At 46.2% G+C, this 13,585-nt stretch overlaps 1 protein-coding gene across 7 annotated transcripts in view; it reads left to right on the forward strand.

Moving 5' to 3' along the window:
* The window catches only part of Znf827 (zinc finger protein 827), a 233,663-nt gene that overhangs the window by 203,980 nt on the left and 16,098 nt on the right, over positions 1-13,585 (forward strand). For all 7 annotated transcript variants that reach the window (XM_045130866.1, XM_045130860.1, XM_045130865.1 and 4 more), the window contains exons 9-11: positions 5,527-5,664; positions 10,568-10,739; positions 12,215-12,381. In XM_045130866.1, coding sequence (XP_044986801.1) covers positions 5,527-5,664; positions 10,568-10,739; positions 12,215-12,381 — 477 coding nt within the window. The remainder of the gene's footprint in view (positions 1-5,526; positions 5,665-10,567; positions 10,740-12,214; positions 12,382-13,585) is intronic.

The raw sequence follows: 13,585 nt of genomic DNA on the forward strand, positions 1-13,585 counted from the left end.
TTTCCATGACCTGGCATGAAATAAGTCTTACTTCCATCACCAGATCATAGAAAACCATTCATCATACTATATCTCGGCTAGTGAGGCTTTGTAAGGATGAATAATAATGGGCCTTACATCTCTACCTAGGAACTGCTGAGAGGCTTGCTGAGACTGTCCGTAAAGGTGAGGTGATCGTGCCAATGACAAGCCCGCATTTCTTAGCTGTTCGGTAATGTGCTTGCGCCTACACACTTGTTTGCTTCATGCAAAACAAAAACCTACCTGAAGCCAGGCGTGGTGGCGCTCACCTTTAATCCCAGCACTCAGGAAGCAGAGGTAACAGGATTCCCATGAGTTCGAGGCCAGCCTGAGAATACGTAGCGAATTCCAGGTCAGCTTGGGCTAGAATGAGACCCTACCTCGGAGGAAAACAAAAACAAAAACCCTAGTTGAGGGTGTGGTGGAGCACGGGCTTAGCATGTGAGAAACCCTGGTTTCCATCCCCAGCACCACACCACACAGAGCAAAACCTTCCTTGGGCTGGGGAGGTGGCTCAGAAATTAAAAGAGCTTGCAAAGCCTGCTGGCTTGGGCTTAATTCCTAAGTACCCATGTAAACCCAGACGCACAAAGTGGCACTCTCTCTTTCTCTCTCCCTCCCTCCCTTCCTCCCTCCCTCCCTCCCTCCCTCTCTCTCTCTCTCTCTCTATCTCTCAAATAAATATAATAAAAATACTTAAAAAAAAAAAACCTTGGGCTATAGAGATGGCTTAGTGTTTAAGGTACTTGCCTGCAAAGCCAAAGGACCCAGGTTCTATTCCCCAGGACCCATATAAGCCAGATGCATGAGGTGGCACATGTACCTGGAGTTCATTTGCAGTAGCTGGAAGCCATAGCATGTGTTCTCTCTCTCTCTCTCTCTCACTCTCTCTCTTTTTCTCTCTCTCTCTCTCTCATAAATAAAAATAGAATAAAAAATTTTAAACCTTCATTGGGCTGAAGAGATGCTCAGTGGTTAAGGCGCTTGCTTGCAAAGCCTAAGGACCCAGATTTGATTCCTCAGTACCTACATAAGCCAGATGTACAAGGTGGCATATGTGTCTGGAGTATATTTACAGTGGATAAAGACTCTGGTGTGCCTATTCTCTTTCCATGTATATCTGACTTTCTCTCTCTCATAAATAAAGTTTAAAATATTTTTAAAGCCTTGATTAAGGAAGAAGAAAAGCCCCAAATGATATTCAGGACAAACACTATAGATGGATAATTAGAGAGAAAAACATCTAACTGTACCATACCAAGTAACCATGGGGAAGCAAAAAGATACTCCAGATATTAGAGTAAAAATGTATAAAAAGCCGGGCGTGGTGGCGCACGCCTTTAATCCCAGCACTCGGGAGGCAGAGGTAGGAGGATCGCCGAGAGTTCAAGGCCACCCTGAGACTACATAGTGAATTCCAGGTCAGCCTGAGCCAGAGTGAGACCCTACCTCAAAAAACCAAAAAAAAAAAAAAAAATCTATAAAAAGAAATTAAACACCTTGCAGGAGACAAAATCCTATGGGATGAAGTAAAAAGGAGATTGTCTTAAGAGAAGTGTTTTGCTAAAATGTTAAGTGTACATTCACAGCTACTTAAATTTTAAATAATACCTATAGTTTGAACCATTTGTGGACTTTGGAACTTTTAAAAGCAGTTGCTGACACATCCACATTTCCATTTGATATATATGTTATGCTTCCATTAAAAATTTTTTGAGGCAAGCCCAACAGACTGGCCATTTTTTCTTAATGGGAGAGAGAGAGAGAATTGGCATGCCAGGGCCTCAGCCACTAAAATCGAACTGCAGATGTGTGCGCCACCTTGTACAACCTTGCACGCTTGTGTCACATTGTGCATCGGGCTTACGTGAGACTTGGAGAGTTGAACATGGATCCTTTGGTTTTGCTTGCAAATGCCTTAACCACTAAGCTATCTCTCCAACCCTCCATTAAATTTTTTAAAGTAAATTCCTTACTAATCTAAAAGAAGTCTGTTTTTTTTTTTTTGTTTTGTGTTTTCTGGTTTTTTATAAGATTGATTTTTATTTATTTATTAGAGACAGAGAGAAGGAGAGAGAGAGAAAATGAGAATGGGCACATCAGGGCCTCTAGCAAGGGGACTCCAGATGCATGCGCCACCATGTGCATCTGTCTTATGTGGGACCTGGAGAATCAAACCTGGGTCCTTAGGCTTTGCAGGCAAGCGCCTTAACTACTAAGCCATCTTTCTGTCCCTGTTTTTTTATTGACATAGGGTCTCGCTCTATCCCAAGCTGACCTGGAATTCACTATATTGTCTGCGGGTGTCCTTGAACTTATGGTGATTCTCCTACCTCTGGCTCCTGTGAGATTTAAGAAAGAACAGAAGATAATTTAAGATGAGAATGTGGTCAGCTAGCTCCACACTCTCTGCTACTGATAGCGGCTATAAAGAGCTCATGAGACTCCTAGGATGCAGAGTGAGCCTGTCAACAGCCTGGGCCCTACAACCAATGTCCCAAGACCAATAGTAACCAGAATGCCTTCTGTGGGCTGGAGAGATGGCTTAGTGGTTAAGGCACTTGCCTGCGAAGCCTAAGGACCCAGGTTCAACTCCCCAGTACCCACATAAGCCAGATACACGTGGTAACGCATGCGTCCAGAGTTAGTTTGCAGGGTCTATAAGTCCCAGAGTACCCATTCTCTCTCTCATAAATAATAAAATAAAAGGATGCCATCAGTAATTTTAACAGCAGATCTGGCAATGGCTAAAGAAGACAGTGACTGATAGTCCTCACAAAACAAGAAGTCCAAAGGCGGGTGGCTCCTGGCAGCATTCATTGAACCACTGAACAGCGGCATGAAGGACTCTGACTTGACTGTTGGTGCTCATCCCTATACCTGCTGTTTACAGAATAGATGCCCAAATCCCAGGCATTCCCTCTATGACCAAGGCCAGAGAAGTAGAGACAACCAACGCGCAGTTAGTTATATCTTACTTTTCATCAGGAAAGCAAAAGCCTTTTCATTAGCCAACGTACCAGCTGCCTCCACAGTGGAGAGGACTGTGTGGCCTGTGACTACTGGGCTAACCAGTGATCAGTAGTGTCACCAGACGTGTCTCAAACAGAACCAACTCGTGGCTTAATGTCATTGGGAATGTTGGAGAAGACATAACCAGCTTTGTGACTCAGAAAGACCTGTCTGGCATAGGAAGGGGTATGTTAAAAGGAAAAGATACTTGGTAGCCAGTGTGTCATTGTGGAGGGTCTTGCAAGGATTTGGGTGAGAGACAATGATTAAGGTCGACTAGATGGCAGTTCCAGAAAGTTCTGTGAGGTAAGATCGGTAGCTTTTGGTGCCGGCTTGGACATGTTGAAGGAAAGCAGGGAGAAGGTCATCGAAAATGACTGATGTGTGTCACAGGGCATTTGAGTGACATTGTTAACAATAAATGAAAAAGAATGTGGCATCTGAGGAGCTCCACTTCTGGTTTGTGAAGAAAGGATCGGGGCTTTCCCAGTCAGGTCTTGCGTCCTGAAAGCCACACTCCTCATGCCTGTGATGGTCTCCTTCCTCCGTGGGATCGCGCCGGCACAGTGTGCTTTCTGTGTGACTACAGCAGTCTGCAGAGTTGTGGTCACTTTCTAAGGTCCTGCAGGGAAGTGGACGTTATCTGACGCCTCGGCTCAAGTACATAACTAATACTTGAAAGAATTATTAAGAGGTCTCTTCACTTTTAATTTCACCTACTTGTTGGATCTGTGACCTAGTTAATTCATTGATTGTGAATATGTTAGAAGACCCTGCACCCTCTTGACCTATGCTTGTAATTATTGCTATCACGTCCTTGAAAGCCCCGCTTTGATTGCACACTTCACGGGAACTGTTTAAGGTGCCCCCTCGTTGTCATGGGCCCACAGTGCCCACACTAGGGCTCAAGGATCCAGGGGTGTTTGTTGCTTGTGTTCTGCTCTGTTCACAGTATCTCCCTCTGCACCTTTCCTCCCCACATTCTACCCCTTGCTTTGCAGAAGTTTTTTAGTCACACAGTCCTGCTTTAAACAGACGAGCTCTTCTCCCTATGGCATACAGAGCTAAGTTTTAACAAACACAGATCAATCAATAAATGTGTTTTATCAGTGTTGGGCTGGCTGGCGGGCCCTGCACAGCAAACATTATTGCAGTTTCAACAAGAGTCCCCTTCTTCCCCTTTCCAAACGCACTTTGGCATTTGTTTCTTCTTTCCTCAGATTACACTGTCTGGCAGATCTTCATTCAAACAAGCATTGATCCAGTTGGCTCGTCCAAATACAGGTGGAAGCCTATATTTGGAAAGCAATTTTAGCCAAACCGTGAGAAATCAAATACTTTCCCTCCGATGTCTTTAGCCAGCAGTCTAAGCATTTTCATCTGCTTGAATCTTACGAAAAGTTCCTAATATTATTTCATCAGCCCCATCTAGTACCTGGACCCGTTATACAGTACTATGCCTTAAGATTCACAAGAATTTTTTTTATGAGAGAGAGAAAATTGGTGTGTCAGAGCCTTGGCCACTGGAATCAAACTCGACGCATGCACCACCTTGTGCGCACATGTCACCGTGGACATCTGGCTTACGTGGGTTCTGGGAAGTCAAGTCTGGGTCTTTCGGCTTTGCCCACAAGCAGCTAGGCCATCGCTCCAGCCCAATTCACAATAATTTATTGAGGTGAAGGACAAGAAATTAACTCATTCTATTACTTGACTTTCCAAAATGAAGTCTAGACACGTGTTCCCTTGGAAATGCCCCCTTCTTTTGAGCACCCCCTCCCTGTCACCTGTCTCCTTTACTTGACTTTGAAGGGATATTTCTATAACTCATTATGGTTCAGTTTAATGAGAAGGATAAAGTGAAAGAAAGAAATACTGTAGATGATTATAAAAGTTCCAAGATGACAAGAGAACGCATCAATGCATATGTCAATGCATGCTTATTCATTCAAGGCTGCGAATTACGTGTCCCTAGCCTGTGGCGCTCAGAGCGCTCTCCCACACATTGAGACTTTGTCGGGGGACTGCTCGTTGGCACTCTTGTCCGAGGGAGTTTCATGTGGCGGTACAGCGTACAGCAGTCATTTCTAAGTCTGCTTCATACATGTTCCTTGTCTTAATTTTTTTTTAACTTATTGATTTGCAAGCACAGACAGAGAGAAGGGAGACAGGCAGACAGAATGGGCGCGCCAGGGCCTCCAGCCACTGCGTACCAACTCCAGATGCTTGCACTTTACCTGGGCACTGGGAGAGCTGGACCTGGGTTGTTAGTCTTTGAAGGCAAGTGCCTTAACCACTGAGCCATTCCTCCAGGCCTCCTCGTCTTAATTTTGTGTAACCTAAAACTGGAGTTTGAAGATGCTTGCTGGGCCTTAGCTGCACTGACTAGCCATTCACGGGGGAAGGCTCAACCGAAGGCCTCGGGATTGGGTAAAACGGAATGCACTGATGCCGCCCTGTTGATTCTCACAGTGCTTTCTCCTCTCTGCCCAGAAACAGAGAAGATAGTCCTCGAGGCAGGAAATGGTTTGCCATCCTGGAAGTTCAATGACCAGCTTTTTCCCTGCGATGTGTGCGGGAAAGTGTTTGGCCGACAGCAGACGTTGTCCCGACACCTCTCTCTGCACACAGGTGAGTTGGTGCCACACTTGCCCAGCCTTCCAGAACTCTCTCGGGAACCTCTCTGCCAGCAGGAAGTTGAGTTTCTCTAAGAGAATCGTTACAGGAAGTGGCGGAAATTTGTTCATCCTGACCTTTCCAGGCCTGTGGTGTGTAAGTTGATCCTGGGAAAGCTTTTGTGTTTGTCCTGAAAGGACTCATTGAGTACAAAGAGGGACAGAGACTCACATTTGAACACGTCCAGGTAAAATTTCTGAACTTTATTAAGAATGGATTGATCTTAAAGGTGCAGGAGACAGGACCTATCTTCGTGATTTCAGCTTTTGTCTTATGAAGCAAAATTGAAGTTTGTGAAGAAAAGGTATTAGTATAGAATTAAGTGTGAATATTAAGAGAGATTGTACAGGACAGATTTTTTTTAAAAAAAAAAAAAAAAAAAGGACACTAACACACCCAGCTGTGTGTGAGGGCTTACAAACGCCCTGATTTCATTTCATGGTAGTGGAGGCAAGGGGAGACTACATTTGTGGAGAAATAGTTTCTGCCTTTATTTACATGCAGCAATAGATAAACAATGGTCAGTTCTAAGGGTCAGGAGAAAGAAGGTGCAAGTTAACAAGGAAAGAATAAACCATAACTTAATCAGCCAAACACAAGCAAAGGCAAAAAGAACAGGGTAAACCCCACAGTGAGCAGAGAGCAAGACGCAGATGACAGAGCCTTCACGTGGCCTGGATGTTAGTCCCCGCTCCAAATCTAATCCAATAGTGCAGCCAGCTGTTTCCGTGTTGGCACTGAAAATTCAGGCTTTAACAATCCAGATATATCTACTTTAAATCATACGTATTTATTTATTTGGGAGACAGAGAAAGAGGCAGAGGGAGAGGAGGGGATGGGCGCACCACGGCCTCTGGCCACTGCAAACGAACTCCAGACGCGTGCGCCCCCTTGTGCATCTGGCTAATGTGGGTCCTGGGGAATCCAACCTGAGTCCCACGGCTTTGCCAGCAAGCGCCTTAGCTACTAAGCCATCTCTCCAGCCCGAGATATGTCTACTTTAAAGGAAACATAAGAACCTGACAGAAGCTAGTTGTGGTGATGCATACCTACGACCCCAATACTTGCGAGGCTGAGGCCCAAGGATCATGTGTTTGAGGCCAGCCTAGACGACGTTATAAGACTCTATTTTTAAAATAAAGGTGACTTGAAACATAAGATTTTGGTACAAGGACTGGGGAGATAACTCAGTCATTAAAGGACCTGCCTTGAAAGCATGAAGACCTGGTTTAGATCTCTAGACCCCACAGGTATGGTAACACAGGCTCATAATCCCAGTGCTGGGGACATGGGACCAGGATTCATGGGGCTCCCTGGCCAGCCAGTCTAACCTACTCAGCGTTCCAAGTCAGTGAAAGACCTTGTGTCCAAGCAATGACGGGGGAGATCCTCAGGGATGACATCGTAGGCTGTCTTCTGGTCGACACACAGACACACACATCCACACACATGCACACACACACCCTCCACACAGATTGTTGTCCATCTCTCCAGAATAAAAGCAGAAAGATAGTATTAAATGACGAGATTAATTTTGTTCCTTTCTTATATTTTTAATTTCTGCTAAAAACAAAATTTAGTTATATACTTGGACACAAAAACCTAACATGTTTTTAAGAGTAGAGGTTTTGTAGGCCACATCTTTCGAATACAGTTAAATGAAATTTAATGTACCAGGCAATGTATAAAATGGCTCTATTTGTTACGTTACTCATTGCTGTGACCAAATACCGCATGGGAGGAGCTTAAACAGGATGGGTTTGTTTTGGCGCACAGTCCCAGGGGAGAGTCAGTCATGGAGGGGGGCGCAAGAGGAGGGAACAGAATGTGAAGTTGGGCTGGAGAGATGGCTTAGCTGTTAAAGTGGTCGCCTACAAAGCCAAAGGACCCAGGTTCAGTTTCCCAGTACCCACATAAGCCAGATACACAAGGTGGTGCGTGCATCCAAGTTCATTTATAGTGACTACAGGCCCTGGCGTGCCCGTTCTCTCATTCTCTATCTGCTTCTCTCTCCCTCAAACAAATAAATAAAAATACATATTTTTTAGAAAAGACAAAAATAAAAAACTTAACACTCACTTGAGAAATTAGTAAAAGAAAACAAACTCTAGACAACCTGTCTTATATCTGAATAAGAAAGGAAAAGGAAGGAGTGGAGAGATTGCTCAGTGGTTAAGGTGCTTGATTGCAAAGCCTGTTGGCCTGGGTTCAGTTCCCCAGTACCCATGTAAAGCCAGATGCACAAAGTGATGCATGCATCTGGAGTTTGTTTGCAGAGGCAGAAGGCCCTGGAATGACCATATTCATATTCTCTCCCTCTCCCTCTCTCTCTCTCTCTCTCCCCCCCCACCCTCCCTCTCTTTCTGTCTAATAAATAAATATTTTTAAAAAAAGAAGCAAATAATTCCAATATAGGAAAGGGGAAAACTAATGGCAGATGACATTAAGAAATTATTGGGCAATAAGGACACCTCATGTTTTGGCGGGGGGGGGGTGTTGTTTGTTTGTTTGGTTTGGTTTTCAAGATAAGGTCTCACTCTAGCTCAAGCTGACCTGGAATTCACTTGGTAATCTCAGGGTAGCCTCGAACTCATGGCAATCCTCCCACCTCTGCCTCGCAAATGCTGGGATTAAAGGCATGCTCCACCACACCCGGCATGATTTTTTGTTTTGTTTTGTTTTATTTATTTATTTATTTTTTTGAGGTAGGGTCTCACTCTGGCCCAGGCTGACCTGGAATTCACTATATAGTCTCAGGGTGGCCTCAAACTCACGGTGATCCTCCTACCTCTGCCTCCCGAGTGCTGGGATTAAAGGCATGCACCACCACGCCAGTGATTTTTTGTTTGTTTGTTTATTTATTTATTTATTTGAGAGCAACAGACAGAGAGCAAAAGATGCAGATAGAGAGAGAATGGGCACACCAGGGCCTCCAGCCACGGCAAACGAACTCCAGACGGGTGCGCCCCCTTGTGCATCTGGCTAACGTGGGACCTAGGGAATCGAGCCTCCAACCGGGGTCCTTAGGCTTCACAGGCAAGCGCTTAACAGCTAAGCCATCTCTCCAGCCCTTTTTGTTTTTTTTAAGTAAAGTCATTAGATGACAGATAATTCAATCAAAATCAACCTAAGGGACAGGGTGAACAAGAAAATCTAAAATACTCTGACTGAAAGAATTTGGTCCAAAAAATTCTCCCAGATAAGTTATTTCTCACCTGTTAGAGGGGAAAAAAAAAATCCCCATATTATTAAACCTTTACAGATAATAGGAGAAAAAAATAACCAGAAAGCCACCAGATCGCTTTATGGAGAAAGCATATCCTTGATGCAAACCCAAGACCCTCCTTTCTTACTGCAAGTGCAGAGACTACGGGAAGGACTGCCTGGTGTCTGCAGCGTAGGACTCGCCCCTGCGGCCCACCGCCCTTTGCATGGTGGGGACCCACTATAACGATGGGGCTTTGTATCTGTGCTGAAACGTTTCTTTCCCCATGCCTTCCTGGTGAAATGAAAAAGACAAGTGCTTCCTTCAAGTCAAGTCCAGAAATACCAAGTCACTTCGGGGCTAGAATGTGGGGTTGTTCTCTGCTGGGCCTGCCGCCGCCTTCTGTGTGGTGACAGCCAAGCCCGCTCCTCTCCCTGTACTTTAATTTGCTCGATTAAGCAAATGGATTCAGAGTGCCGCTTTGCAAAATGCTCATGACATGCTAGTCGTCAGCCTCATGAGCAAATTTCCATGAAAAAATTAATTGGTATTTTTTTATGTTATTTAGGTAAAATGAAAATACCCAATTAAATTATTTTATACAAGTCATTTTCCCTTTAATTTCATTAGTTTTTATTTCATGTCTGACCCAGGTCTGAAGCTTGGGGAACATGATGGAGCCTTTGCAATGCCGCAGTCCTACAAATGCTTGTTTGAAAGTGCACCATCCCTGGCCCAGCACCCTCCCCAAAGTGACACGTGGGGGGCACGTGGGGGACACACGGGGGACACACGCACACACAGTCATGCAGACGCACACAGCACCCTTTAGAACTCACGTTGTCTCGGAGAGAGGCAGCAGGTAAGGTGTCCAGGAGAAAGCAGACCATATGAGAGAGGAGAGAGAGAAAAGAAACCTGAGAAACTCAAGATGGCCTAGCAAGCACTATGTGCCCCCCTTTGGTGGGTGATATCGACAGCTCCATGATGCTAGGACGAATATCCAACCAGACACTGTTTATGGGAGCAGTGTGTTTATTTGAAGCTTACAGATCCAGGGATATTCCATCAATGGCAGAAGAAGCTGGCTCCCTTTCACAGATCCAAGCATACAGAAGCCACCAACAGCCAACAAACACCAAAAAGCAGCAAGCAGGCATCTTGCCAGAGCTTAAAGCTCTTTCTCACCATTGGGCTGGGATCAGTTCTGGGCCCCCAAACACACCTTTGGGCTACATCCAAGGATCCGCCCCCAGTGACACCTCTTCCAGCAGGTGGCTGGAGATCAGAGATCCAAGTTACAAGTTTAATAAAACGCTATATTATTTGCAAGCAGAGAGAGATAGACCACAGACAGAAAGAATGGTGTCCAGCCACTGCAAACCGATTCCAGATGCATGTGCATAAGGCTTTATGTGGGTACTGGGAAATCGAACCTGGGTCACTAGGCTTTGCAGGCAAGCTCCTTAACTGCTGAGCCACCTCTCTGGCTCCATCTTTGCAATTCTTAATACAGAGACGAATTACTAGTATGATACCAAGGGGTGACTTTTGCCCCCATGTTAAGGATTTGAACCTTCCTTTCTTTGGTATTTTTTAAGTGAGTTTTTGTTTGAAGGTGGTTTTGATTTCTTCCTGCTCCTTGTCCCCCAGAGGAGAGAAAATACAAATGCCACTTGTGCCCCTACGCTGCTAAGTGCCGCGCAAACCTAAACCAGCACCTGACCGTGCATTCTGTGAAGCTGGTGAGCACAGACACCGAGGACATTGTCAGCGCTGTCACCTCTGAAGGCAGTGACGGGAAGAAGCACCCGTATTACTACAGGTGAGCAGAGCACGGGCTTCCAGCCCACACGTGCCTCGGGCCCCTTCCTTCCACACCCCTCCGTACCAGCCTCGGGCACTGGTCACAAGACGTCTTTCCTCAGCCATACCCCGATCTTCATTTTAAGATGCTCTTTGCTTGATTGAACCCTGTGTTTGCACAGCCCCAGGTGGCCCTAGTAAAAAAAAATAACCAAAACGGGGCTGGAGAGATGGCTTAGCAGTTAAGGCGCTTGCCTGAAAAGCTAAAGGACCCAGGTTCAACTCCCCATGACTCACATGAGCCAGATACACAAGGTGGCACATGTGTCTAGAATTGGTTTGCAGCAGCTGGAGAGCCTGGTGCATCCATTCTCTCTCTCTCTCTCCCTCTTTCTCTCAAATAAATACATAATAAAATAAAATAATAGAGAAATGGTCTGCGAGGTGGCTCTGTGACATGGAGCGTCAGAGATGGATATAAGGCTCTGATTGGCTGTTAGTTTTGGAATGCCCCCCCCCACTTAAATTGAGCACCTTACTACTACTGCCTAAAAACTGTAGGGAGAGGGGGAAGCCTAGAAAACATAAGCCTTTGAAGTCCATGGAAATTGCTCAGAACCCATTGAGTACTGTCCCTTGGTGATGTTACCCTTTTATTGCTCAGAACCCATTGAGTACTGTCCCTTGGTGATGTTACCCTTTTATTTTTTAATATTTTTTCACATTTTTTATGAGAGAGAGAAAAAATTAGCATGCCAGGGCCTCCAGCCACCACAAACTCCAGAGGCATGTGCCACCTTGTCCTTAGGCTTTGCAGGCAAGTGCCTTAACCACTAAGCCATCCCTCCAGCCCCATGATGTTACCCTTTAATGCAGTGCTACGTTTTGCTCCATAGTGAACTTTGGGTCAGTATTTGGTTTAGCCACTATAAAACTCTCAGTCTACTAAATTTTGCCCTCAGAGATATTGGTGGAAATTTGCTTTTGCAAGGCACCTAGGTGGATGGGACGCTTCCATCAGGAATTGTCACAGACAGGGATGCCTCTTGGTCAGAGTGCCACAGGGTGATCTGTGTGTGCCTTCCACGCTATCCCAGCAGGTTTCTGGAGCCAGAGGGAAACTCCGGGGTGTTCAGCATGCTCCGAGTTTATCAGTGGGCCAACCACTAAATACCTTGGCAACGCCGCCCCACATCTCATTGCCCAAAGGAATCAGCCAGGCGATGTGCAGCATCTGGAATCTGTAGTTTTTAATTAACTTTATGATTATTTAGCACCATTATAGCATGTATGGGATTGTTACATTACACTGGCACCTAATCTGCTTGGCACAGTGACCACCCCAGAGGCATCCCAAAAAGCAAAAGAATTTTCTAATGTGCTGCCTTCCGGTTTAGAGAAACTGTAGTGTTCTGGGCACACGGAATCTAAACGAACAGATCTTTTGAAGCGTGTCTCACTCCTTCCTTCCTTGTCTTGCCTCCTGTCTTCCAGCTGCCACGTGTGCGGATTTGAGACGGAGCTCAACGTCCAGTTTGTCAGCCACATGTCTCTCCACGTGGACAAGGAGCAGTGGATGTTCTCCATCTGCTGCACTGCCTGTGACTTTGTCACCATGGAAGAAGCAGAGATTAAGAATCACATCGGCACCAAGCACACAGGTGACCATTCCTCTCTCCATCCCTGCACCCCAGGGGCACTGGGCCACAGCACCCTCACTGCTGTGAGACCACAGAAGGAAGGGCCTTCCCACAGCCACAATCCTCTGTAATCACAGTGTGGTGGCTTGGTACCCACCTGGCACTCACTAATTGAGAGACATAAATATGGTGCTGTTGAGAGCTTGTGGGCTTGGTCCTCACCTGACCCTCTCCCGCATCTCCATGTACGACAATCACTACTTGGCACCTGGCCTGCTGGGTCTCACCTATTGCCATAGCAACCCTCTGAGGCAAATACTGTTATCAAAACATGGAGAGAGGGCTGGAGAGATGGCTTGGTGAAGCCTAAGAATCTATGTTCCACTCTCCAGGTCCCACGTTAGCCAGATGCGCATCATGACGCATGCGTCTGGAATTCGTTTGCAGTGGCTAGAAGCTCTGGTGTGCCCATTCTCCCTCTCTCTCTCTCTCTCTCTCTCTCTCTCTCTCTCTCTCCCCCCCCGTCTTTAATAAATATTTTTTTTTTAAAAAGTAAAAATAACATGGAGAGAAGCAGCTTTCACCAAAGTGTGACATTCTGTATGAAACCAGCAACCAGGCTGTGACTTCAGAGCCCCAGCCCCTGACAGGTGCCCTCCCCCACGCGCTGCTGTCTCCCCGCTGTTGTGACCGCCCACCCATGGGACCCTTGGTGGAGGCTCGGCCTCCCTCTGTTCTGCCTCCCCAGGGCACTGCACGGCTAATTCCCCAGGCCCTGACACTCACCGTAAGGACACTCGGGGCTTCCATCAGACAACCAGCTTCTCTTAAAACCGCCCTAACAGGGCTTGGCCAGCGCTCGCCTTCCATTGCCACTCTGGTTAACTGCTCACTTTTAACGATGTTAACATTGTGACTTCGCCATGTAGCTGGACCCTCAGAGGCGACGGTTACATTTTGACCCCAGTACGGACTCATTAAGTGAGATTGAGGAAGAGGAAGACCCTCCTGTGTCTCCCCGCTGCCCCCTATTTGTGACGCTTACAAATTAAGAGCTGATGTTGCTAACTGCCAGCCCTGGGCTTGGGGTCAGCCCCTCACATCACCATCTCTCAAAGGATGCAGGAAAGGGAATTTCCCTGACAGTTGTGCTGACGATGTGAACAGCCAACAAGGACCTCACTGTGTGTGTGTGTGTGTGTGTGTGTGTGTGTGCACGTGTGTG

This window comes from Jaculus jaculus, chromosome 12 (genome assembly GCF_020740685.1).
Source record: "Jaculus jaculus isolate mJacJac1 chromosome 12, mJacJac1.mat.Y.cur, whole genome shotgun sequence".
NCBI lineage: Eukaryota > Metazoa > Chordata > Mammalia > Rodentia > Dipodidae > Jaculus > Jaculus jaculus.